Source organism: Amphibalanus amphitrite, unplaced genomic scaffold, assembly GCF_019059575.1.
Source record: "Amphibalanus amphitrite isolate SeventyFive unplaced genomic scaffold, NRLGWU_Aamphi_draft 001014F_arrow, whole genome shotgun sequence".
NCBI lineage: Eukaryota > Metazoa > Arthropoda > Thecostraca > Balanomorpha > Balanidae > Amphibalanus > Amphibalanus amphitrite.
The window spans coordinates 134,162-158,193 of NW_024882508.1; the positions used below are offsets into that span (position 1 = coordinate 134,162).

The window sequence follows — 24,032 nt, forward strand, 5'->3', positions numbered from 1 at the left end:
CCGGCCGATAGGGACGTGGTTGGACAGCGGCGTTCCGGTTCGTGAGCGGGGCCATAGGGCAGCCCTCACGGCCATAGGGCGGCCCTCACGGTCACCAGCCACCGCACTGTCTGGCCAGAGAGGGGCACAGAGGCCACTGAGGGTCACTGGGGGCTATCGGAGGTCGGCAGAGCCACTGGAGGTCGGCGGAAGCATGCAGGGCCACTGAGGGACTTTGAGGGTCACTGAGAGTCATTAAGGGCCTCTGAGTAGGTCGGTAGGACCGCTGAGAGTTCGAAGACCTCCAGGGCCTCAGGAGGTCGTCGGGGTCACCGTAACCCTCCAGGACCTCCGAATGGTCGGCATGGGGTCGCAAGAGGTCGGTGGAGGCAGGCAGGGTCCGACCAGTGCCGCCGGCACGACTGTCGTGCGGCGCGGACGAGCTGAGTGATGTCTCGTCGGCCGACGGGCGGCAGTCGTCCCTGTCTATCCCTGACGCTGATGGATCGGTCGGCAGTCTCGGCGAGGGCGTGCGGCACTCCCCGGGAGCTCTCCACCCGCCGCAAAGCGGCCTCCGACCACCCCGCCCTACCCATGGCTCGTTCAAAGGGAGCTGCTGGACCAGCCTGATTGTGGGGACTGGGAAGTCATCGGGCTCAGAAATGATAGAAGCTGGCAGTGAAGACAGGCGATATCGCCCGGTCGCCCGGTATATCGCCCGGTCCGGAATATCGAGTGTCATCCGTATGATATCATTCAATAAATGATGAAACTGAACCCGGACATACACGTAACCAGCAAACGACTAACGATCGAGTATCTTCCGTCGGGTATTTACAACGGCACAGAACCCGGACATATAGTTAACTAGCAAACGATTTGGCAAAGCGGAAAGATACATACAAGGAAATCGACACACTGCATGATAATAGGCTTAAGACCCGAAGAAAAATGGGAACTTTACGTCGACTGGAAAGTCCACCGAACATACCAGATTGTTCGCTGGAATCGGGGATTCTGCTGATCACTTTTGCTGTTTGTGAGGCGCCGCAAAACATGCATTGCACCGTTTAGTCCACCATGTATCCTGTAAATTATTTACTTTTCGGCTGCAACAATGTGACATATCGGTAACAACACCTTATTAAACGTGCATCGTTGACATGTCTCGAGCCTTCCTTTCCTTTTTGGGACGGGTGAGAATTTGACGGGTTAAAAATATGCACTGCCCCGGTCCGAACTGCTCGATTGTGCGATGGGTATCGGTGCAACTTCTCACAATCGGCCGTGTTTGCGCCACCTCGGTTGGGTGGAGTCTCTATCACCACCACCATCGGACTGTATCAGTGACGCTCTGCAGCGTCGTCCGACCGCCGCCCACCCGCTTGGAGCTTAATATACAGTAAGGGTGTCCGAAACTGCAGCTGCCCGCGGAGAGCGCTGGCTGGCTTCCCTGCTGTCCGATACGAGAACGATCTGAAATCGCTGTCCGCCGCGAGACTGTCGTGTCTCTGTCCGACCAGTTGATGCGGCCACGCTTTTTGCGCTGCTGTCCGAGACTGTGTGCTGTCTGACATCGCTGTCCACCCGCGCTGTCCATCATCGGAGCCCGTGTCCCAGCCGTGCGGCTCTGGCCGTGTGGTGCCAACCGTCACCACCGTCAGTCAGTGTGACAGACAGCGGTCAGGTCCGTCGACGGATGACGCCGACGGATGACGCCGCACGCGGCGGCGCTGATAATCGCTGCTGACTGATGACACCCATCACACGGCCTGTGGCAGCCATCAGTCCCGCCTGCAAAGCCGACCGACCGGTGGCGGGGACGGACACCCGAAAACAGACGACGCCACACACGTGATGTCTTGTGACGGACGGCTGGGACAGACGGTTCCCAATTTCAAAACATGATCGGAGACGGCCGTCCAAAATTTGACGGCTTATGAGTCTCATCTTATGAGAGACGACAGACCGTTCGGCTTTGACGGCCTAAGACAGCTGGACGATTATACGGGGACACATGGCTGGAGAGGTTGGACAATGTGCCTCCGAGTCTGCCAAACACCACTCTACCACACCGAACCTGATCGTGTGTTCGACTCAGATGACGGTGTGCAAAACCTTGGTCGTCATGAGGCACCTGACTCACGCTGCCCATACTAAATACCAGCCATTTGTGTCCAGCAATGTCATAACGGATGGCTCCCTCCGTCCACAGAATGCAGAAATAAGCAGCTTTGAAATCAAGAGTCTGGACGTGTCATTTAAGAGCTTCCTTAATTACGTGAACCTCCTACTGATGCGCTGCAGTATAATTAAAAAGAGCGATTTCATACAAATAAGATAGGCAGCTGGCGGAAGCGGATTAGCCCGTGTATTGATATTCTAGACCACCGATGTCGCAGTTGCTGGTCAATCAAAGTTTGATAAAAACATCGTTATAGACAAAAATATCGAGGTCATGATTTCCGGATTCATCTGAACCAGGTGGTGTTTCAAGGAATCGCATATCGTTCCGGAACCCTGTTACCGTTTTTTTTATCAGCTCCATGCTGCTTTAACGGCCTTGCGACACAGCGCGGTCATGGCACGACCGTGTTCTCCGGGCTTTATGGCGACCACGGGACCAATTTCTGGTGGTGGACGTCACGCTTCTGGCTACTGGACAGACGGGGGGACAGGTCGGCTCACTCCCTAATGACCTCCAGCTGTAACGAGCGCATGGAAACCGCCCTGATCCATGACGGTGTGGCGTCGAGCCGTGTTTTATAGACGAGTCCGTGGTGTTGTATACGTGTGGTATGACATAAAACCAGGAGCATTCACAGCGTGTGAAAGACATCGCTTGCAACATTTCGCACTGGGAGTCACCGTCTAATGTCTCAGGAGCCGCGTTAGATCTTATCAGATATGCTTCCCAACACACGACGTGCAGTTGGAAGGGGCGCTCTGCTTCTTGTGGGGCCTCTGCGATGATTGTTCCGTGTTACCACACGATCGTCGGCTTCCACTTACCGGAATTTGAACTGCATTGGTCAACACTTTATTCCAGGTTTATTTTCTTTGTCTTTTTCGTTTACATCTCATTGCTCCGTCCTTGCGGTTCTCCCTGCCCGATCCCATATGTCGCTCGACCTCGTCCGGCGTGACCTGACCGTGTTCCTTTCCCCCGGCAGGTGTGGTTCCAGAACGCGCGCGCCAAGTGGCGGCGGACGGTGCTACGTCAGGAGAAGTCCGGCGAGTCCAAGGACGGTCTACAGTCGCTGCACGGCGACACGGGCTCAGGACCGGGCTCTGCGGGCGGCCCCGGCCCCGGCGCTGGGCCCGGCACCACCCTCGACGCCGCCACCGTCGGCTCCGCCATGGGCTATGGAGACATGTACGCGTGATGAGCCGGGACCTGGGTCGGACAGCAATCCCCGCTCCGTGTTCGGGTGCCGGTGGGTACCTACTCTGTGTCCGCTGAACGTATCATACTCGGTACTATGGTGTATGTGTCAGGAGTGGTCCACGGATGCCACTCGATGGACAAATTGGGTGTTATGTTATATCTGCGAAGTTGTTTTTCTTGCGTCTCGAAGCTCTTCGATGGCCTTCTGATCTCTACAGGCGCTTCTGTCAAATCCCTAATAGTCACTGTCTGCGTTTTATTTTCTAAGGTCCTGGTAGTCTTTTGGTATCCTACAGTTTCCCTCAAACATTGAGTATTCTACTCGATATCGGCTAACCACCCCTGGCAGGGATATTTATTTATTGACGTAGGATTTCTGCCTTGAGTGGCGTCATTCCTCAATCTTCCCTGTCTCAAAGTATATCCTCGCGACGCCCCCTAAACACCTTGTCGTTGGACTCGTGTGACGTCATATGTACGGCGGTGACGTGGAGTATCCGTTGATGATGTCACTCAGTGTGGGCGTGTCGCGGGGCCGTCGGAGTCGACGGACCGACGGCGGGGGCTCGGCGGGCCGGCCGGCGGGCGGCCGTCGGTGCGCCTGACCGTTCGTACTCCTCATGTTGAGGCGGCCCGCCGGTCGGCCCGGGCGCGGGGGCGTCTCCGTCAGTGTATGATATTGTTGACGGGCGCGGGCCGGCCTAGCTCCGGCGGGGGCCACTGGTCTAACCTCCGGCGCGCGGTGACGGCCGCCAGTCACCGAGAAACTACCTTGTTACGTGCATCAGTGTATTCGTGTTTTGTCATTTGGACCGACGCCTCGCTCGCGCCGCCGATCGCTGTAATGTATGCATGTTTGTATGTAATACAACTTGTGATATTAGATGGCACGAAGTGTATTCACCCCGATTTACTGATAATGTGACATTTTTGGAGCCGTCATGCAGTGAGGTAACGAACAAATTCAACCGTAAATCAAACCTTCACGGCTGATTAAGCTCTTTAGAAGTCCACCCTGGTAGTCGGAGAGCTTGGTATGAAAGCTAGGAGATAGAATCGAGCCCGTTACGTTTTACAGAGCGACGTTGAAATGTGTGCCTTCCTTATCCCGACCTGCACCTGCACCGAGCTGTTAAACCGCGGCTCTCCAAACTGTCTACGTTCCTACACGCTTATAGACGCTGGAGCTTAGAATCGCATCTTTAGTTCCACGAGAGCAAGAGGCTCAATATCACACGTATGCAATACGCAGATAGCATCCAACAGGTCACATTTTCTTAGCTGTCGCAATGTACGGATGCCATTCCCATGCATAATATTCCCTCAGATAACCATCCTTATGAGTGATGACCCCCTCCCCTCCCGGCTGGACCAGTCCCCAGTCACCGGCCGGTCACTTCCGTTCGACACACGGTGAGCCGGCCGGCTATCAGCTCTGATGGCGAGATAACCGAGACCGGAGCGGCACACCAATAATTCATGGCCGCCTGTCAGGCCAAGGGTTGGCCGATCCGACCACGTCCGACTGCCGACACAGATGAGCTGGCGATACCGGCCGACGGGCCATGGGAAAAAGGTGGTCTGTGGACTGCGAATGGAGGGACGTCAGCGGTCACTGGACCGTCACTGGACCGTCACTGGACCTGTCAATGGACGGTAGGGTCGCTGGATGACAGGGTCACGGGCGGGAGGGTCACTGGGTAGTGGACGGAGGTTACTGGACTGGTCACCGAGATCACGGGTCACTGGACGGCGGATAAATGTCACTGTAACAGACATCGATATAATATAGGTTATTGGACGACACATCACTAAACGGCAGGTCCGAACGGCAGGTCACTGAACGGTAGATCACTGGATGGCGGACAGAGGTCACTGGACCGATATTCGTGGCCATGACTTTGGTTCACTATAGACGGCGGGTCACTGAACTAATCACCGAAACCATCGGTCACTGGACGGCAGGTCACCGAACGATGCGTCACTAAACAGCAGGTAACTTAACAGCAAGTTATTTCGGTCAAGCTCTTTTAAAATTATTTTTTGTACACATGGGTGCACAGTGGCGGATCCAGGGGGGGGGGGGCAAAATGGGCATTTGCCCCCCCCCCCAAACGGCATGATTTTAACCCGCGCACCGACGGGGGTCTGCGCCAGCTTCGCACCGACGGGGGGGGGGGCGGATGACCGCCCCCCTGAGATCTCGAGAACGAAGCAAGATAGCGACAAGCGGTAAACGGCATCGGATACGCACGGTCAAGATCTACAATTTTTACAAAGGTCATTTTCAGGTCAGGTCAAAGATGACGTCACAGGGGTCGAAAAAGTCAAAATGGCGGCGCTAGATATTGAGAGAGTTTTTCTCGAATAACTTTCGAATTAGTCAAGATAGGAACAAACTAAGGGCATCATCGTGATCCTCTCGTCCATCCGCATCGAATGATATATATGTTGACCTCGAAAGGTCAAGGTCGAAGGTTGACCTCAGGTCACGTGACCTCGAGGTCATCATGTATATCATTCGATGCGTCTTGACGAGCTGAACACAATGAGACCATCCACGCGGCTGTATCTTGTTCCTGTACGGAGTTATTGGCCAAAAACCTTTGGTGACCTTTGATGACGTCACATGACCTCACAGCTGCCCAACAGCAAAACAGACCTCAAGGTAGTGAAGGTTGATCGTATATAAAGTCATGTATGGTACCTATATGGGGCCATTCCGACCCGTTTTAGTGGTAAAAACAGGGAGTTGATTTTCCCCCCATTGACTTATACATAGGTAAGGGGAGGTCGCGAAATTGACCTGACCTTAGGTCACCGATATCAAAATTCCGAGATATACAAATTGTAGCTACTAATGACCTAATAACATCCTGCGACTTTCAAAGGCCTCCGATATCTACTGTAGCTCTGGCACGGTGACAAATTTGCAAAAAAGTGACTTGAGGTTGGGTCATTCAAAGTGACCTGGTGACCTGACCTTAAAAGGTAGGAGGTTTAAACTTGTACACCATGTGTAAAATTGATGAGGGAATAGTCGTACCAAAATTTCGCGACGCTACGCGCCGCGGTTTTCCCGCTATTCGCGAAAAACCTCAGGGGGGGCGGATATCCGCCCCCCCCCCCCCGTCGGTGCGCGGGTTAACATTACGCCTATGGACGATGCATGGAAAGAATCGATAAATTTTTATGGTTTGCCCCCCCCCCCCCCCAAAAAAAAAACTCTGAGCTAGATCCGCCTCTGTGGGTACATATACATATAGCTCGTTCAGGAGGCGTGCAGGCCACTTTTTCGTCAGCAAATGTCAACTAGATGCACGTACGGACACGTCAACGTTTAAAATCAAGCATCGGTGACGGACAGCAGCGTCCGACCTGTCCTCAGCGAGACGTCAACAAGTTACGGGATTAGGGATATATCACACTTGCATGCTGCCGTGAGGAAAGGCGAGCAGTCGTGGTGCCATGTACGGGTCAGTTTTGAGCGTGTGCACCGGCACATTTTACAGTGGCCATGCCAGTTTCCCTGTTTTCTGTTGTGTTTGATGTCCGCAATCCGGCCTCGTCGCTCAAATAAAAAACGAAGCGTGATTGTTACCAGATAGCGCGTCTGAGTCATCCAGCAACTTGCCCGCTTTGCAACCAGAATGCGGAAGCTGACCTTTGGAGGCTGCACCACATCCATGATCTGATCTTGGACTTCGATATTGGTATTAGCATGGGTGTCGATTTGTATACCTTTGGGGGTGCTGCAGCACCCCCAATGCTCAAATGAGCACCCCCAATGGTTTTCCGGGCACCCCCAATGGTTTTGTCCCTCAATAACTCCCACTAACTCTGCTTGAGGAAAATAATTGTTCTGCAGTAGTTCACTACTAAAAATAAAACAATCCTACGCAATTTACAAGGCATGAAGTAAAGATGTAAAGAAAAGAAAAGTTAGATTTAAGAAGAAGGGCGAAAAAAGACGTTAAGTTGCAAAGATGGTGTGGGTCCGTCGTACACGGGTGTCGGACCCTTAGAGCTGCTGGCGCGTACCCTTTACAAGCCGGCAGGGGGCTCCAGAGACCGGCGACGGGCCCTCAGAGGCCGGCAAAGGGTCATCAGAGGCCGGTGGTACAGCCCACCGCTAAAGTAATGTAGGGTTTTACCAATCTCAACGATTGGCTTTGACTGGCGATTGTTTAATGCGGAGTGATCGAAAAGAAGATGTCAATAGCTAAAATTGCAGCTGCAAGGGTGACGATACATATAAGCTACATTCAAAGTTTCATTGTAGTCTGGCTAATCGTTCCTAAGCTTCAGAAGCAGAACATACCCATGACTGAAACCCCACATTACTTCTGCTGTGGACTGTATCTTCAGAAACCCTGTGGGGTCATCTTTAGAGACCGGAACGGGCTCAGGCGCTGATGGGGCCCTCAGAGTCGCCGGTGTGGGGCCTTCAAATGTCACCGGTGGCAGGGTGGCCGTCACATGCGCACTTGTGGGGCCTTCAGAAGCTACGATGTTGGGCTCTCAGAGCCGCCGATATAGGGCCTTTAGAGGCACTAGTGTGGGGCCCTCAGATATGGCAATGTGGGGCCCTCGGACTGGAGGCGCCGGTGTGGGGGCTCTCAGAGACACTGGTTTAGGGCCATCACAGGCGCGCGTTGGGCCCTCAGAACTGCTGTTACGGAACGGATCCTTCATAGGCCGACAAGAAGATATCAAGAGGTCACCGGTGCCTTCAGGAGCCTTGTGGGGTTCTCAGAGACTGGCATGGTGCGCTCAGACGCCGCTGGGACCCTCCGTGTCACCTGTGTTGGGCCGTCAGGGTCGCTGGTAACTGTCAAGGGCCCTCAGAACCGCCCATGTAGGGGTTTTAAAGGCATTGGTATAGGGCCTCAGAGTTAGGGGTGTGGGGCCCTCAGAGACGCCGGTGTGGCGCTCAGGGGCGCCGGTGAGGGCCCTCACAGTCGCCGTTATAGGGGCCCTCAGAGAAATGGGTGTGGGGACATTACAGGCGGGTGTGCAGCTCCTAGAGCTGGCCCCCTAGAGGCCGGTTAAGACCCCCAGAGGCCGGCAAGTGGCCCTCAGAGGCTGGTTTGGGGCCCTTATGGAGATCTTAATGTTAGTACTTGTGGGCCCATGAGGTGTTCTTACGAGCCCTGTGGGGCCCTTCTGAGTCCAAATATAGCCAACGTGGACCCTCAGTGGCCAATTGGCGCCGCAGTGCCCCTCAGGCCCGAATAATCCGATGGGCCCCTGAACCTGATGGGGCGGGGGGGGGGGGCTCACGGGCCCACCTGGCTACGCCACTGAGGAAAATCGTAAACCCATAAATATCGAAATGCAATCACCTGTTATTTTTTTCAGCGATTATTGTGATCGTCTGATAAACGCCAGAGCCTCGTAGCTATACCGTTGCCTCCCGCGCAATGTCCGCCCCTGCCGACCGCAGGGGCTGCTGCACCGGTGCTAATCGCGGTCATCGGTTTCTGTCACCTTATTACAGAGGTGCCGGGGCTGCTGCCGAGCTGCCGGCAAATGTACGCGTTTTTTTTTCGGAAAGATGTTTATGTAATGAGGTAGCCAAGTACTAGGACGAGCAGAATGATTTTGAAGAACGTTCAACCTTTGGGAAATATTAGTGGAAATCCCGGGATTATCAGTACTTTATGGGGATACACAACCATGCCTTGTAGATACGGTTGTGCCCCATGGCAAAGCTACAATCTTTCACCCGGTGCAGGGGTTGAGCACCCCCAACCATTTTGAAAAATCGACACCCCTGGGTATTAGGCAGTAGGCACCACCACAGGCTTTATACTTCATAGATAGAAACTTTTGAAAGCCATTGAAAACAACAGTCAGAGGAATAGAATGAGCCAATGAGTCGCTGCTCACTTTCATAAACCTCAGACTGAACACAAAGCTCTAACAATAACCATTTACGTATGTACGGACCATTTGCATACGTTTTCCGGGAAAAGGGTTAAAAATGGTATATATCCGATCAAGCTGAAACAACAGACGAGTGGGGTCCGATCTGCCGCCACTGGTGGATCCGAGGGGGCGGGGGGCATTTGATGCAACTGCCCCCTCGCAGCGACCGAAAGCGGCATATACCGCAAATTTGTCGTTCTAAAACCAAACAACTTCTGTTAGAAAAGTTTGCTCTAAATTATACAGCATTGCATAAAGAATCGAAATCTGAAGATTTTCTTTTTTAATTTGAAAAAAAAACTTCAGTATTCGGGAGAGTGCACCCCCGCAACGCCCGACACTTCCTTTCTTGATCCATCTATTACTGAATTATCTGACGTAGTCGTCACTTGACCTATGCTTGATGCGTTCAGAGTTATGGGCGAGCAAGCAGCTTCAGCATAACTGTAAGCAGCTATGCGCTGCTTATAATTGGGCTCACGCCGTCCCCTGTGGACCGTCTCTGGAGCCGCCCCCCCCCCCGCCGGGAGCCCCCTCCCGCCCGCTGGCCACCCCTCCGACCCCTGCGGTCAGAGCTGCGAGCAGTCACGTGACCGGCAGCACCATTTGTGCGCTGCCTAATCGGATGTCTGCCCGGGGTCACGTGCACCAGCCGGCCACGCCGGCCACGCCCGCGCCGAATCACGTCCGCCACGTGGCGCCGCCGAGCGCCCTCGTGCCGGCACGTGCCGCACGTGCCACGACAAAACGGCCACGCGCCGCAAACAAATCCGCGCTGCAATTAATTTTAATGACCGGTTTTTGACTGCTAATGGTGGATTTGGAGACGGTAGAGCGCCGGGGGGCTCGAGTTCTCAATAGGAGAGCCGGATCGGGACGGGGAGAGCCGGAGGAGGCCACCTATGGGACAGAGGAGACCAGTGCGGGATAATCTGTAGCCAGCGGGCCAGCAGAGCGGCGGGCCCATGGATTTGTCGGAACACTGGGGATGAGGAACTGAACAATGCGTACAGAAAATATTAGTCTTTTAAATTGTGTCGGTACTTACGTTTCGTGATGCATGCCAAAGCGCACATAAGTAAAGTATTCATGCTGCAACTTAACATGTTTAATTGAAAGCCACCGCCATGACGTATACCTAACTGTTCAGACTGTGTTTTATCTTTATTTCCACGATGATGAAATATGGATCCCTACATCTAAACCTAGTACCTACTACCTATACCTATCCTGTCTAATCGTCATGGTCATCTGACATCTGCCACGAATTACTGAAGGAACTGCATCATTGCGTCTGGAGCAAATAGCGCCGCGTAATAGCAGTTTCATTCACTCAAGCATTCGATATGAATGCTGTACCTATAAAGAACTTAAACAAGTAATCTTTGGAAATAAGAGTCATTAATCATTATTCATGAAAGTATTCTATAAAAGGTACATTTATGTATGACTTTAATTTTGCATTCATCTGTGTGGGCACCAAAGCCAATCACACTGACACCTAGCAAAATAGAAATTAGGTATGCGAAAAGTAATTTATTACAATTTACAACGTTAACGGCTAGAAAATTAGGGCATTTCGAATAGTTTGCGACGGGCTCCTATAGAAGAGGCATAAATCAACAAAGTAATGCCCATTTGGTGAGCTTTCGGAATCTACCATCTATAGGTATTAGGTAAGTACCTACCATGAATATTCCATCTTATTTATTTCTTATTCTTCTTTCAATAAAAGAACAATAGTCAGGATTTACATGTCCCATTGGTTATTTTGGTAAAAGGTATTTAAAGAAACATTTGCCAATAACTGGCCCATAAATTTGGCTTCCGACTGCGCCCTTCTGCGCAGCTCGCTGCAGGTTTCCACCATTCCCAACCATCGACCTCACTGTATGTAAGGTATTAATGGCGGCCAGACGGACCGACCCGGCCCGGCTCGGCCGGTGAAAACGCCGGCTTTCAGCGGTGTTTTTGTGTGGCCGGTGTTTTTGGTGACGCCGTGTGACAGCGCTGGCGTGTCTTCACGGCCGGCGGCGGCCTGAATGGCGGCGGCACCTGGGCGGCGGCGGCGGCGGCGGCCCGTCGAGACGTCCCGGCCGTCATCGATCGGCGCGGCGGCGGAGCGACGTTTTTGCCGTCGCTGCCGGCACTGCATCGCTGGCGACGCTGGCGACGACGGCGACGGAGGCGGAGAGAGGAGCAAGGGAGGCGAAGAAACATAAAGTACCTAGACCTTTTATTTAAACAGACTAAACTCGGCCTACAATCCAAAAACAGTGTGCTTGTTTAGGTAGGTAGGTATGTGTAAAAGTCCGGCTGAAACTGATGACATCGGCTTACAGTGACCAGTAGATTTCAAATTCCAACACCCTATCATTGACACTCTCCCGGCCCGCAGCGTCGTCCCGATCCCCGACATTCCCCTGGTCTGGTCAGATATAATCGGCAAATGCTTGCCCACCTGGGGTTGCACGGCGCTGGGCAGGACTGGTAGCCATGTAGGCATGTATGTAGGCATACAATACTGTAAGTATTCCCACTCTCCTACATGAAATAAGTAAGAAACAAGAAAATGAATATCGATTGTGGTTATTCCGGCCGAGGGGGCACTGCCCACTGACGCTTTTTCTTTCTCGTGAATTTTCGGAAAGCGCTATAATCACAGAAAGCTGAAAGGTGTCATACCTGACTTTGACTGAAGAGCTGATTCTTACCGACACCAACCGCATTTTTAGGTCAGGTCAATTTACTGATCTATGACGCCATCAGCAAATGCAAAGTCTCCACGACAGTTGGATAAAGACACCTCAAGAAACTCAAGATTACAAAACGATATTTATTTTTAAATTACTTTTGAAAAAAAAACACAAAGCTGTCGGTCACATACGACCTTGATCACTGTGTTTCAAAATGTATTTTATTTGTGTATTTTAAAAAGTAATTTAAAATAAATATCGTTTTGTATTCTTGATTTTCTTGAGCTGTCGTTATAAGTAAAGCTCTGACACACCAATTAAATGTTGCAACTTCGCACGCCCTCAGTTCCAACTTCCGGGGGACCTTTAACCCGGCCGGGCCCGGGGGTAGGGGTAATCTCAACCACCGCAGCCCGGAGGGACAATATTCACCCCCCCCCCTAACTCCGTAGGTATAGGAGTTACGAGAAATGGTACCAAACGAAAGGCCTCTACGAGACGATTCTAAAACACCTAAAACTTTTAACCTCAGGTCAATCTTCAAGGTCAGAGGTCAAGGTCAATGGCAAAAAACGAGCATATAGTGATATGATTTCAGATTGAGATGAGTAACAGTATGTATAAAATTTACATCTCGGATTTTTGATATACCTACCTATGTGACCTAAGGGCTAAGGTCAGGTCAATACTCAATTTTGCGATCTCTCCATTAGGTAGGTGCAGGTCTCGTGGGTTTTAGCGGTAGGTTTTGCACATAGAAAATTTAGTGTACTTCAGGCTATATCTTCGTCGACTTAACCCTATTCCTGGCGGGGGGGCCTCAGGAGCCCCCCCCCCTGAGGTTTTTTGGTTATTTCTCCCAAACGCGTTGAGCTAGGAAGCTCAAATTTTCTGACTTTTCCTAAAAGGCTTCTACGCAACATGTCTGAAAATTTTGAGTTGATCTGACCTCAGGTCAGGTCACCAGAGGCGGTTTGGTGACCCTACCTCAGAAAAGTTTGCAATCACGCTAGAGCTAGAGTTTTTGACCGATCAATTTGTTCTCTTCAGGGTTTAGTTAGGGTACCAGTATGTGCAATTTGTATATCTCGGAATTTTGATATCGGTGACCTAAGGTCAGGTCAATTTCGCGACCTCCCCATTATAAGTCAATGGGGGAAAAATCAACTCCCTGTTTTTACCACTAAAACGGGTCGGAATGGCCCCATATACCATACATGACTTCATATACGATCAACCTTCACTACCTTGAGGTCTGTTTTGCTGTTGGGCAGCTGTGAGGTCATGTGACGTCATCAAAGGTCACCAAAGGTTTTTGGCCAATAACTCCGTACAGGAACAAGATACAGACGCGTGGATGGTCTCATTGTGTTCAGCTCGTCAAGACGCATCGAATGATATACATGATGACCTCGAGGTCACGTGACCTGAGGTCAACCTTTGACCTTGACCTTTCGAGGTCAACATATATATCATTCGATGCGGATTGACGAGAGGATCACGATGATGCCCTTAGTTTGTTCCTATCTTGACTAATTCGAAAGTTATTCGAGAAAAACTCTCTCCATATCTAGCGCCGCCATTTTGACTTTTTTGACCCCTGTGACGTCATCTTTGACCTGACCTGAAAATGACCTTTGTAAAAATTGTAGATCTTGGCCGTGCGTATCCGATGCCGTTTACCGCTTGTCGCTATCTTGCTTCGTTCTCGAGATCTCAGGGGGGGGGGGGCCGAATCGGCCCCCCCCCCCCGCCAGTTTCTTGTCCCGGCGGAGCCCGCCAGGAATAGGGTTAAGCTTTTAAGTGTTGAAGATGCAATCGACTTGTTGGTTCACAAGCCGGCCATGATCGTGTAAAATGGCTTCATCGTAGATCCATTAGTTTCTGAGATATAACCGGAAATGTAAAAGTGCAAAACCTACCGCTTAATCTCGCGAGAGCTGTACCCACTACCTATAGGTAGGTACCTAAGTCAATGGGAGAAAATTGAAATTCGCCTCTTTGGGACGAATGACGTTCAAAACGCTCTCAAACATCGGTTCACTCGTAAAGATGACACACTGAATCGGAAAAATGCACCTGCGATCCCTATGTATGCCCCAGAGGTCATCTCAGGTCATGATCGGTTACCAGCAGTTTTTTGCCTGTAACTTTTGATGGAGACGTGCTAGAGCGGTAAAAACACGTCAGACGGGTGTTCAGTTTGACGATACAGATAGACTGATATGCAACATGACCTTTCCCGGTCAGGTCATGACCTTGACCTGAAATCAAATTTTCCAAATAACCTTTCAAGGTCAGCAAATAGTTCATTCGACGCATCTCGACGAGAGGAACACGGTGCTGCCAAAAGTAATGTCGTGGCTTTCTTGAGTCAAAAGTTATTGCCGATAAAACAGTTTTCTTGAAAACTGCTATTTTTACAGTTTTTGCCCTCTGGAGGCTAAACCGTTGACGTGATGTCAACTCTGAGAACAATATCTAGAAAGGTCTGTAAAAGGGCTATCGAATGCGCTTTTCCGTGGCGCTGTAGCTCAATTGGTTAGCCGTTGGCAGTTTCCAAAATTATTGAAATTGACTGAATTTGACCTTTGATGACCTCTGGTGACCTGACCTTTGACCTGACCTTAAAAATGACTGAAGTGTTTTCTTCCTTATTTTTGACGCTCTTTCGATTGCCGCTTACTACGTGTCGCTACGTGGTCCAGGAGCCGAGTTAGAAGGGGGCGTGACCCCCCCCCCCAGCACTCGGCGGAAAGTTCAGGCCACCAGCACGGCGCGGGTTAAAGGCTGACCCAAGGTCAAGGGCACTGGGCAGGCACGCAAGAGTATCCTTGTTAGAGGTTATTTTATTGATTCAAGTCAGCCGTAATAATTCAGCGATGTTTTGCTATCCTGACACTCTAAATAGATGCCTAGAACAAAAAAGATGCCAGATTCGTGATCAGCGGCTACGAATTTATCATATAGCACCTTTCATGTATCAAGGTCAACCAAAGGTCACTCGAGGTCACAAGAGGTCAACATAAAAGTCAGTCTTTTATAAGCAAAATATTTGTCATTCGACGCGTCTTCACAAGACGAATGCGTTGGTAGCACTGTCTTAGGTCTATAGGACGACTCTTGTTGCAGGTTATTTGCAAAAAAAAAAAAACTGAAGTCCCAGCTCGGATTCATTGACCTGAGGTCACCAAAATTACTTGTGTATTTTTTGCAAAGTCTATGCTACACAACCGTGCACGAAATTTACGAGCCCATGCTCAGCAACTACTAACTACTGGACCGATTTGGATAATTCTTTCATCATTCAATAGCAGGGAAATTATATAGGTCCCGTTTTTCGTTTTTTGGCAATTGGTTCACTCTGACTGGACCAATCGGACCAAAATGGTTCAGAACCATAGACCCCCTTAAAAGCAGACGAGCCCATGCTCCGAAACTACTCGACCGATTTCGATGAAACCCTCACCATTAGACGCGCCGTGGTCTGAAACGGTGTCGTTGTTGATAATTTTTTTTATTGGTCCATCCTAAAAGGTCCAAATAGGTCCAAACCCCCTAAAATCTGTTGCAGACGAGCCCATGCTCCGAAACTACTAGACCGATTTCGATGAAACATTCACCATTAGACGCGCCGTGGTCTAAAACGGTGCTGTGCAAGATAATTTTTTGATTGGTCAGCCCTACGTGGTCCAAATCGGTCCAAACCCCCTAAAATCTGTTGTAGACGAGCCCATGCTCCCAAACTACTGGACCGATTTCGATGAAACCTTCACCATTAGACGCGCCGTAGCCTGAAACGGTGCCGTTACATATTGTTTTTTGATTGGTCAACCCTACGTGGTCCAAATCGGTCCAAAACCCCTAAAATCTGTTGCAGACGAGCCCATGCTCCCAAACTACTGGACCGATTTCAATGAAACCTTCACCATTAGACGCGCCGTGGTCTGAAACGCCGCTCTAACACCGCCGACGATCGGGCAGATTATGTGTTGTGTGCACTGTGCAGATTATGTATTATGTGTAATTCAGAAAGCGTTGAAGGAAAGCCTTCAGCAAAGCCTTCATATGGCAGTACTAACTGAAACATCGCGCGTCACTAGCTGCGCGCCATATTCGCCTCCCTTTTAGCTGAATTAGAAAATTGGCGTGCTTTTTGTTGCTGTGTTGTTATTTTGTTGGAGATATTCCTCCCCTGGTTGTCTTTGATATTGAAGCTGTAATTTTGTATATTTGTGACATATTTGTCTTCCGCTGCTATGCCGTTCTGCTGTGTCCCTTTTGACCTGCAATAATAGAGGGAAAACTGCCCAGATTTTTGGCAATCTGTGGCATGTAGTCTGCTGGTTTTCCCCTATTTTCTGCGACCCAAGGATAAAACATCCTATTGCGATATAAATATGAGGCCAAAAACAATGAGAAGGTAAGTTTTTATTGTGTCGACAAATGACTTTACATCACCTTGTGCAATTTCAAGTTAAAATGAACAACTTACGCAAAGTTCACGAAGCGGGCCAGTAGGGTTACAACTTACAAACCACCAAAATTGTTTATTTCTGTGCATTGTATTTGGTTCAATCAGGGGAGGGCACTCCAGCCTCTCAATGTTATCATAAATGGTGGCCTAACGCTGTTAACGATCATGAGCATTCCAAACTATAAACAGTTGCCTATTGATGTTTCACGTTCCTTAATCAGTTTCAGGCCGTACTTGATGCTCACTGTCTGATGTCATTGAGGTTATCCAACAACCTGAGGGTTAAAACTTAAAGCTAGCTTTTTCAGCTGACATGGTTGGGTTTAGGACTTAATCTTCATGTTTAATAGGCCAGCCTGATAAAGACTTTGATCATGAATTAAAACTACAACTTATTCTGCTATGCTGCTGACTACCTATTGGTTAAATATATTCTTTTTTTTTGTTACAGTACTACATTGAAAATGTGTGTCCTCTTGTCAGCTCTTGTCAGCTATTCCATAGCTGATTCAGCTTAACCAAAACCCCTGGGTGAAACTTGAAAGCCCAATGCCATCTTACAAAAAGAATGATTACTAAATACTGTTTCAGTTTGTTTTGTTACTCTTGTTTCTGTATGAGTATGCATTGCCATTATGAAAACTAAGACATCAATTGTTAGTTTTTTTTACATTCCTTTTGATGTCTTGGTTTCTTTTTGTTTTGACTGATGATAACAGAAAAAAAAGATTTAAATCACTAAACATGCAGGATTGCCACAGAAACAGTGATTAGAATCTGTTCAGCTATTTGGTTGTTTGCACTCAATTCTAGTAATTATTCAAAGAAATTGTTGTGATAGAATCAGGTATAATTTGGAAGCTGTTGAAATACTCCTTGGTTGTCACATTTGCACATGTCATTGGTTTACATTTTATTAGCAAAATATTTTCAGAAAAAAAATAGCTGTTCCCTTTTAAGGTCACCCTGGTGCTACAGTCTGTGGGTGCTGATCTGCAAATGTTTTTTTTTTCTAGGGGCAAGAATGACGACAATGAGGAGGCTGGTAAAATGTTTGTTGGCGGCCTCAGCTGGGAAACCACACAGGGTAAGGGCGGGGTGACATAGGAGGCAGCGATGCTGTTCTTCCTTTCTGGTTTGATGGGTCTGTGAGCAATATAGCTCAACACAACACATCTTAGCAGACTTAGCTGGGGATAGTGTCAATATTCAGCATTGGTAAGTGATGATTATCTCCTTGGGCCACTGGGCGGTGTTTCACGGCCGCTGCTAGCACGCTGCCAGCATATGCGTCAAATTCGGTTTCCACGGAGGCATCAAACTCTGCGCTCCAATATTGTGACGTCAGCTTGCGAAATGCGCTAGCAGGGTGCTAGCAGCGGCCGTGAAACACCGCCCTGGTGTACCGCTGCCAGTTAAATGTCCACCCATCTCTGCGTCGTATATCGGCAGTCGATGCTACACTACGTCATGAGCACATTGTGGTCTTGTAATCCCCCAATAAACATTGGCATCGTGTGACTGATCGGACGTCCCCGTCGCTGCCCGGCAGACTCGATGCTGGCCTACTTCAGCCAGTGGGGCGAGGTGGTCGACTGTGTCGTCATGAAGAACAACGAGACGGGCCGGTCGCGTGGGTTTGGCTTCGTCACGTTCGCCGAGCCGGACAATGTTCAGCGGGTGCTGGCGGCCGGGCCACACGAGCTGGACGGCCGAACGGTGAGGTGGCGGCGGCCGGACCGCGCGGGCTGTGGGGACTGGGGACGAGATGGGGGTGGATGGGTGATTTTCTGGTGGATCCGAACGTTGGGACGGGTCAACGTCACCGATGGGGTTTCGCTTTTTATCACCTAACTAGCTGTGTTTTAGCTTCGTGGCTTTCGTTTGAGTCGACATGTAAACAATGCCTAGTTGATCTGTTGACAAAATCTGAAGTTTTAGTGTTTGATGCCTGTGCGTTTAATTCATGATAGGTTATATTGAGACATCATGAACGTTGAACACCAATGAAATATGTTGACTCTTGACATGTTTGTATATTAGCTCGCCTCTTCTTTGACCTTACACTCTACCTACACCGATCAGCTTCACAGAGTGCCCTCGTTCCAAACTGACCAAGCCCAAACCTAATCACACTTTACTATGTGCGTTTCCAGATCGATCCGAAGGCGTGCAACCCGCGCTCGCTGCAGAACAAGCTCCGCCTGCGCAGTCAGACGTACCCGAAGGTCTTCCTGGGCGGTTTGCCTCCGAGTGTGACTGAGACCGACCTGCGGACACTGTTCGGACAGTACGGCCACGTCATGGAGGTGGTTATTATGTACGACCAGGAGAAGCGCAAGTCCAGAGGTGCGTACTCCGCTGCGTGACCGAGCGGCCGAGCGTGATGTGATGTGATGTGATGTGCTGTTGTGTTGTGTTGTGTCGTGTTGTGCTGTATTGTGTTGTGTCACGTTGTGTCGTTTTGCTTTGTTTTATGCTTCTCTGTGGTGTTTTGTATTGTACCGTGCTGATGTATTTGTGTCTTGTCCTCGATTGTATTGTCCAGCTATTGCACTATGTTTCACCGAGTTTGTGAGGCAATTGGCCTGGTCTGTAGTTACCGAGCTGCTTTAGTGCGCTTACATAGGCGACATGTATGGATCTTTAGGCTTCCAAACAATCCCTGACCCAGGAGATCAAAGTGAATGTGTTTGTTGACTCAGTTGCCGAGTTTCTGCACTGTCCTACAGAGTTGGTAGACTGAACAGCGCACGGCTTTTCGACCCATACAGTTCTGAGAAGCTGGCGTCTGACGAGAGACTGAGTGCTGCACTGAATTTCGAAGAACGAAGTCGCCGTCTGTCTGTCATATGTTAAACCTCTATGATTTAATTTGTGCCGGCGAGCGAAACACAGGCTTCATGGCTCAGACCCCATACCTCTCTAACATTGCTCAACACAATGCTCGCCATTAGCCACGTTCTTAGGCTGAAATGCCAAACAAGGTTAATCGATTATTATTGCCTTCCATCTTCTACGAAGATCAATCACGTTTACTTTTCATTTGAGTGCTACCCTTTGTGTGAGGTGTGGTCCGTGTATGCTGTCTGGTCAGCTGCCCTGTCTGTGACTTAGTTGTCTGGTGAGATAGCTGGTCTGTCCGTCTGTCTGTCTCATGTCTGTGATGCTAGGTGGTCCGTCTTTTTGGTGATGACCGTTTGGTTTCTGTCATGTGCCTGTCACCGTATGCCCAGCTACTGCCCTAATGTTGATTGCACTGTTTGATTAAAAAGGTGTTGGTAAGTATTGGGCGTTGCTAGTCTTTCTGAATACGTATTTCCATTTCTTGTTAGGCCATAGTTCACATCCGCATGGTGTGGTTTTGTACTAAACGTCGTGTGATGGTTTTGTTTTCAGTGTGTGCTGCTTTTGTTAGCTCGGCAAGCCGGCCATTTTTTATTGCTCTAATTGTTACTTATTAAGAGAAACATAGAATAAGTGCCCGATTATTTAAGGGTTCTCCTCTTTCTTCAATTAAGGTTCATAAATTAAGGCATAGCATGGCACTATTTCAGTGTGGCTTCCGTACTGAAATGCCTCAATAAGTGGGCCGTACTATGAAAATATGAATGTATTTAACATACATTTCACCCAATTACCCAGAAACAAAGTTTCTGGGTGCCTCATAATCGCGTTACTATCACGAAACCATCTGCAAAAGTAGTTCCGAAAGTAATGCTATTTTAATCTGGGGTGAAATGTTCTTGCAAAAAACTTTATTTGTCTTTGTTTTTCTTTGTCTTTTGCTACTTAATTGTACCCTTCACGCCTTACGATAATAATCTGATTCACGTCAATCACATAGATCTCAGCTTGGATGAACTACAGCTTATCGAGGCATTTCGGTTCTTTTAATGCTACGACCAGACTAGATAACCGACTAGGCTAAGTCTTAGCGTTAAGGCTAGCCATAGAGTGTTAGTTAAGCGCGGGTCGCGGTCCGCGGTTGGTGTGTGGGTGGGGTGCGCGGCCGGTCGCCGCCGCCCCGTGAGTGTGTGTGGGCGGGTGCGCGGCCGGGGCGGGCAGGGCGGCCTCCCCCACCGGCCCGCCCCGGCCCCGCGCCCGCCGCCGCCGCCAGGGCCTGTGCTGCGCGCAGCGGCCGCCGACTCACGGTCCCATTCTCGTAGGATTTGGTTTTCTGTCGTTCGAGCTCGAGGACGCAGTGGAGAGGGTGTTAGCCAAACACTTCGTCACCATATGCGGCAAACAGGTATTTAACATAAGGATCCTAACCACTATCTGTCTGTCTCCCCGCTCACCATTCTGGTGTGCCCAGTGTGTCCACTCAACTCCCCGCTTACCGGCTTGTAGCTTAGCTTAGTTTCGTACTGGATGGCTCTCATTCTAGTTTCATAAGGTTGCGACTTAGTGATAAGTCTAATTAAGCTAGTTTTAAGCTAGTTAAGGTGTGGCATTTTACAGCGTCGCGCCAGAGGAAGTATCAATTCAGGTCAGTCGCTCTCTAGTATAAGGACACGGCTCCTAATTTGCGGTTTGTTCCTTTTGTCTCAGACCCTCTTTACCTGCGTGTGAGCGTCGCGCTCTGATCGATGTGGTTTTGTGTGTATGCGTGTGCGTGTTTGTGTGCGTGTGAGCGAGTGGAGGCTCGCGGTCCGGGCTGGACCGCGCCGCCTCTGTCTGTGTGTCCATCTATGTGTGTGTGTGTGGATACACTCTCCGTCAGTTCCCGGTCTCTAACACCCGCTCTGCGCCAGGTGGAGGTGAAGCGGGCTGAACCGCGCGAGGCCAGTAAGCCAGTCGACGGACAGCCGATGCAGATGGCGCCTACAGACGGCTGGAGGCCGCCCCAGGACCCGGCCACCGCCCACTGGGGCATGCCCGGCGTACCGGTACGTACCCAGCCGACCCGACTCACTGAACGCGAGGAATGTAGTCTATGGATACTGAACGCTTGTTGGCATTGTCTTTTCTTTCACATTTGGTGGGGTATTCTGCTATAGGCGGGAGTTTGTAATTCATTTGTGATACCCATTTCGTTCATTTTGACAGGAGTGGCGTGCTTGGCTATTTTATATGCTAGTGAGCCACCTTGACCTTACAATTTACACAGTGCAGCCACACTGAGTTCTGATTAATGTGAAATATGGATGTTGGGTGTCTCCTCTGACGGCTGTCTGCGTGCCCCGTGTCTCCTCTGACAGTCGTCTCTCTGTGTGCTGTGTAGAGGTGGCAAAAGATGAAAATTTTGGGAACCAGACTCGAACCAGACCCGACTGGACATTTCTGGAACCAGTTGGACCCGGTCTAAGTTGGAATCGGAACCATTTGGACCCGTTCCCCAAAAGTCAATTATCACAAATAACTTGTAGGTATAATTAGTTGCATCATGTAAAACAGCCTTTTTCCCACTGGGAATACTCATGAGCTACTGTGTGTAAAGAAACATTCACTTCACATTTTGCAATAATGTGTAATGTGCAAGATGTATAGTTTATGGTAGGACCCAGTTGGACCCGTCAGAAAATTTCCAGGAACCGGTCTGGACCCATATGGGTCCAGACTGGTTCTTTGGACCGGGTCCTCGGGTCCACAGTTTGCCACCTCTAGTGCTGTGTTGTCTCTTTGTGGCTGTGCCTCCTCTGACGGCTGTCCCTCTGTCGTGTGCCGAGCAGCAGCAGCTGGCCGGTGGTGGCGGCGTGGCGCCGATGCCGCCGGTGGTGCAGTGGGGCCAGCAGCAGCAGCCGTTCCCCCAGCAGGCGTTCGGGCCGCCGGCGCCCGGACCGCCACAGCCCGGCTACCCGGCCGGCTGGGCGCCGGCGCCGCCACCGGCCGCCTACGCCGCCTACGGGCAGCCACCGGCGCCGCCGCAGTACCAGCAGTTCCCGGCGCAGACGGCGGCGCCGCAGCAGTGGGCGCCACAGCCGCAGGGGCCGCCGCAGCCGCAACACCTGCCGCCGTCGGGCGGCCCGTCGCCCATGCCCGGCGCCGACCCGTACGGGAGGATGCTGGGCGGCGGCGGCCCGCCGATGCCTCCGGCGCCCGTCATGGCCGCCCAGAAGCCGGCCGAGTACGCCGGCTGGCAGCAGCAGTACGGCATCAGCGCGGGCTACGCGCCGCCGCCGGCGGAGTACGGTGGACCCCGGCCGCCGCAGCACCAGGAGATGGCGCCGCCAGCCGGTCAGTGCTCGCACCCAGCGCCACTCAGTTACATTTTAACGCTTACGGTTGCATTTTAGCTTAGTGCTTAGTGTTTACATACATTATAATTATAATACATTATACATTACATTATAACTGCAGTCAATATCTTCCGAGAACGATTCTCTCCAGTTATGGTAGCTCGGTTTCGATACGGACGTGTCGGTGAAGCTATGCAATGGTTTTTCTTGGAAGCCTTAGGCGATTCTTTTCAGGATGACTGCGAACCTATGCGTTTTCATGATTTTCATAAGACGTGACTTGTTTCAAAACCATCGCACTGTCTTTGCATACTGGTTTAGCTTAGTGCCCTCACAGCAACTTTGCCCTGTTGCTACATCACTCATTAATGCGGGGCTGGCACGCACAGTATCCAACTGTCTACCGATCGTTGACTGCGTCTGACGTGTGTGCGTCTATTGCAGGCGCTCCGATGCAAAACTACGGTCCCGGGTACGCGGCGGGCATGCCGGGCGGCGACGTGGTCAACTACGGCGGGCAGCCGGCCGGGCCGCCGGGCCCGCAGCGCGGCGGCAATTATAACCAGCCGGTGCAGACACAGCTCTACCACCCGTACCGGCACAGCCCGTACGCCGCGCGCCGGTAGGACCGCCGACGGCCGGCGCTCGTGACGGCGCCACCTTCGAATTCAACATCATTTGATGAGAGTGTCGAATGATTTTGAATTCGATAGAATGATCGACTTTATTGTCAGAAGTAGCGGGCTACTTCTGATGCGCGGTTAGGTTTGGGTCGGCGTCTCGGCGCAGGGGCCCGAGCGGCCCTACGGCAGCGGCCCGCGGCTGAGGGTGCGATCACTGGCCGCGCGGTCTGTTGGAGATGCGAGTTAGGCGTGAGTGAAGCCGAGAGCGGCACGGATGGAGTGTGAGTTGCAGCGAGTGAGTGAGTGACGGTGCGGTCTGGACTCGAGTACAAAGGTTAGCTGACCGCTATTCCGGTGATATCTTAGCCACTCGACTGACCAAGAGCGCACAGACCGAAACTGGATGCACGGCCAGCCGGCCGGGCGCGTTTTATACCGGACTCCGGCAACGACCGCATGATTTTCTACAGGTGTCATCTCACTGCCACCGTTTTGGTTTTTCCACGCCGGCCGAAAATGCCTGAAATTTGTTGTCTGTCTTGTTGATCGAATTTACATATTGAGCTCTGTTTACGGCTTGCGGGATAGTATGGACGCGAATGAATGCTTGGCGGCGCCAGGGTTAGCGCTTTGTTTCACTGTACCCGGCTCAACGTTATTTTGTCGGAGCGAACCGAGCGCGGGTTGTGTGCGTGTGTGCGCGAGCACTGGGCAGCGTCAAACCGTTGAATAAAGTCACACACAATGCTGGAGTTT

General features: G+C 50.8%; 2 protein-coding genes across 3 annotated transcripts in view; both read left to right on the forward strand.

Moving 5' to 3' along the window:
- Positions 1 to 4,257, forward strand: part of LOC122369196 (LIM/homeobox protein Lhx2-like) — a 30,809-nt gene extending 26,552 nt beyond the window's left edge. Inside the window, exon 3 of the mRNA XM_043343732.1 lies at positions 3,153 to 4,257. Coding sequence (XP_043199667.1) covers positions 3,153 to 3,365 — 213 coding nt within the window. The 3' untranslated portion in view covers positions 3,366 to 4,257. The remainder of the gene's footprint in view (positions 1 to 3,152) is intronic.
- An 11,851-nt stretch (positions 4,258 to 16,108) lies between these two features.
- Positions 16,109 to 24,028, forward strand: LOC122369188 (DAZ-associated protein 1-like). Of its 2 annotated transcripts, none has more exons than XM_043343720.1 (8): positions 16,109 to 16,417; positions 17,488 to 17,558; positions 18,024 to 18,190; positions 18,628 to 18,820; positions 20,641 to 20,723; positions 21,229 to 21,363; positions 22,147 to 22,651; positions 23,098 to 24,028. In XM_043343720.1, the coding sequence occupies exons 1-8, from the start codon at positions 16,395 to 16,397 to the stop codon at positions 23,277 to 23,279; spliced, it is 1,359 nt and encodes a 452-aa protein (XP_043199655.1). In that variant the 5' UTR covers positions 16,109 to 16,394; the 3' UTR covers positions 23,280 to 24,028. The 2 variants fall into 2 exon arrangements, with proteins under 2 accessions (XP_043199655.1, XP_043199656.1); XM_043343721.1 differs by having other exon boundaries at positions 16,127 to 16,417; positions 22,150 to 22,651.
- Positions 24,029 to 24,032: the final 4 nt, after the last annotated feature.

Bases quoted from the DNA above. Each gene is read 5' to 3' on its own strand.
- LOC122369188 (XM_043343720.1), top strand. From the start codon at position 16,395: ATGAGGCCAAAAACAATGAGAAG. The intron at 16,418-17,487 runs GTAAGTTTTTAT...TTTTTTTTCTAG, and splicing joins AGGCCAAAAACAATGAGAAG to GGGCAAGAATGACGACAATG. The intron at 18,821-20,640 runs GTGCGTACTCCG...CCATTCTCGTAG, and splicing joins GGAGAAGCGCAAGTCCAGAG to GATTTGGTTTTCTGTCGTTC.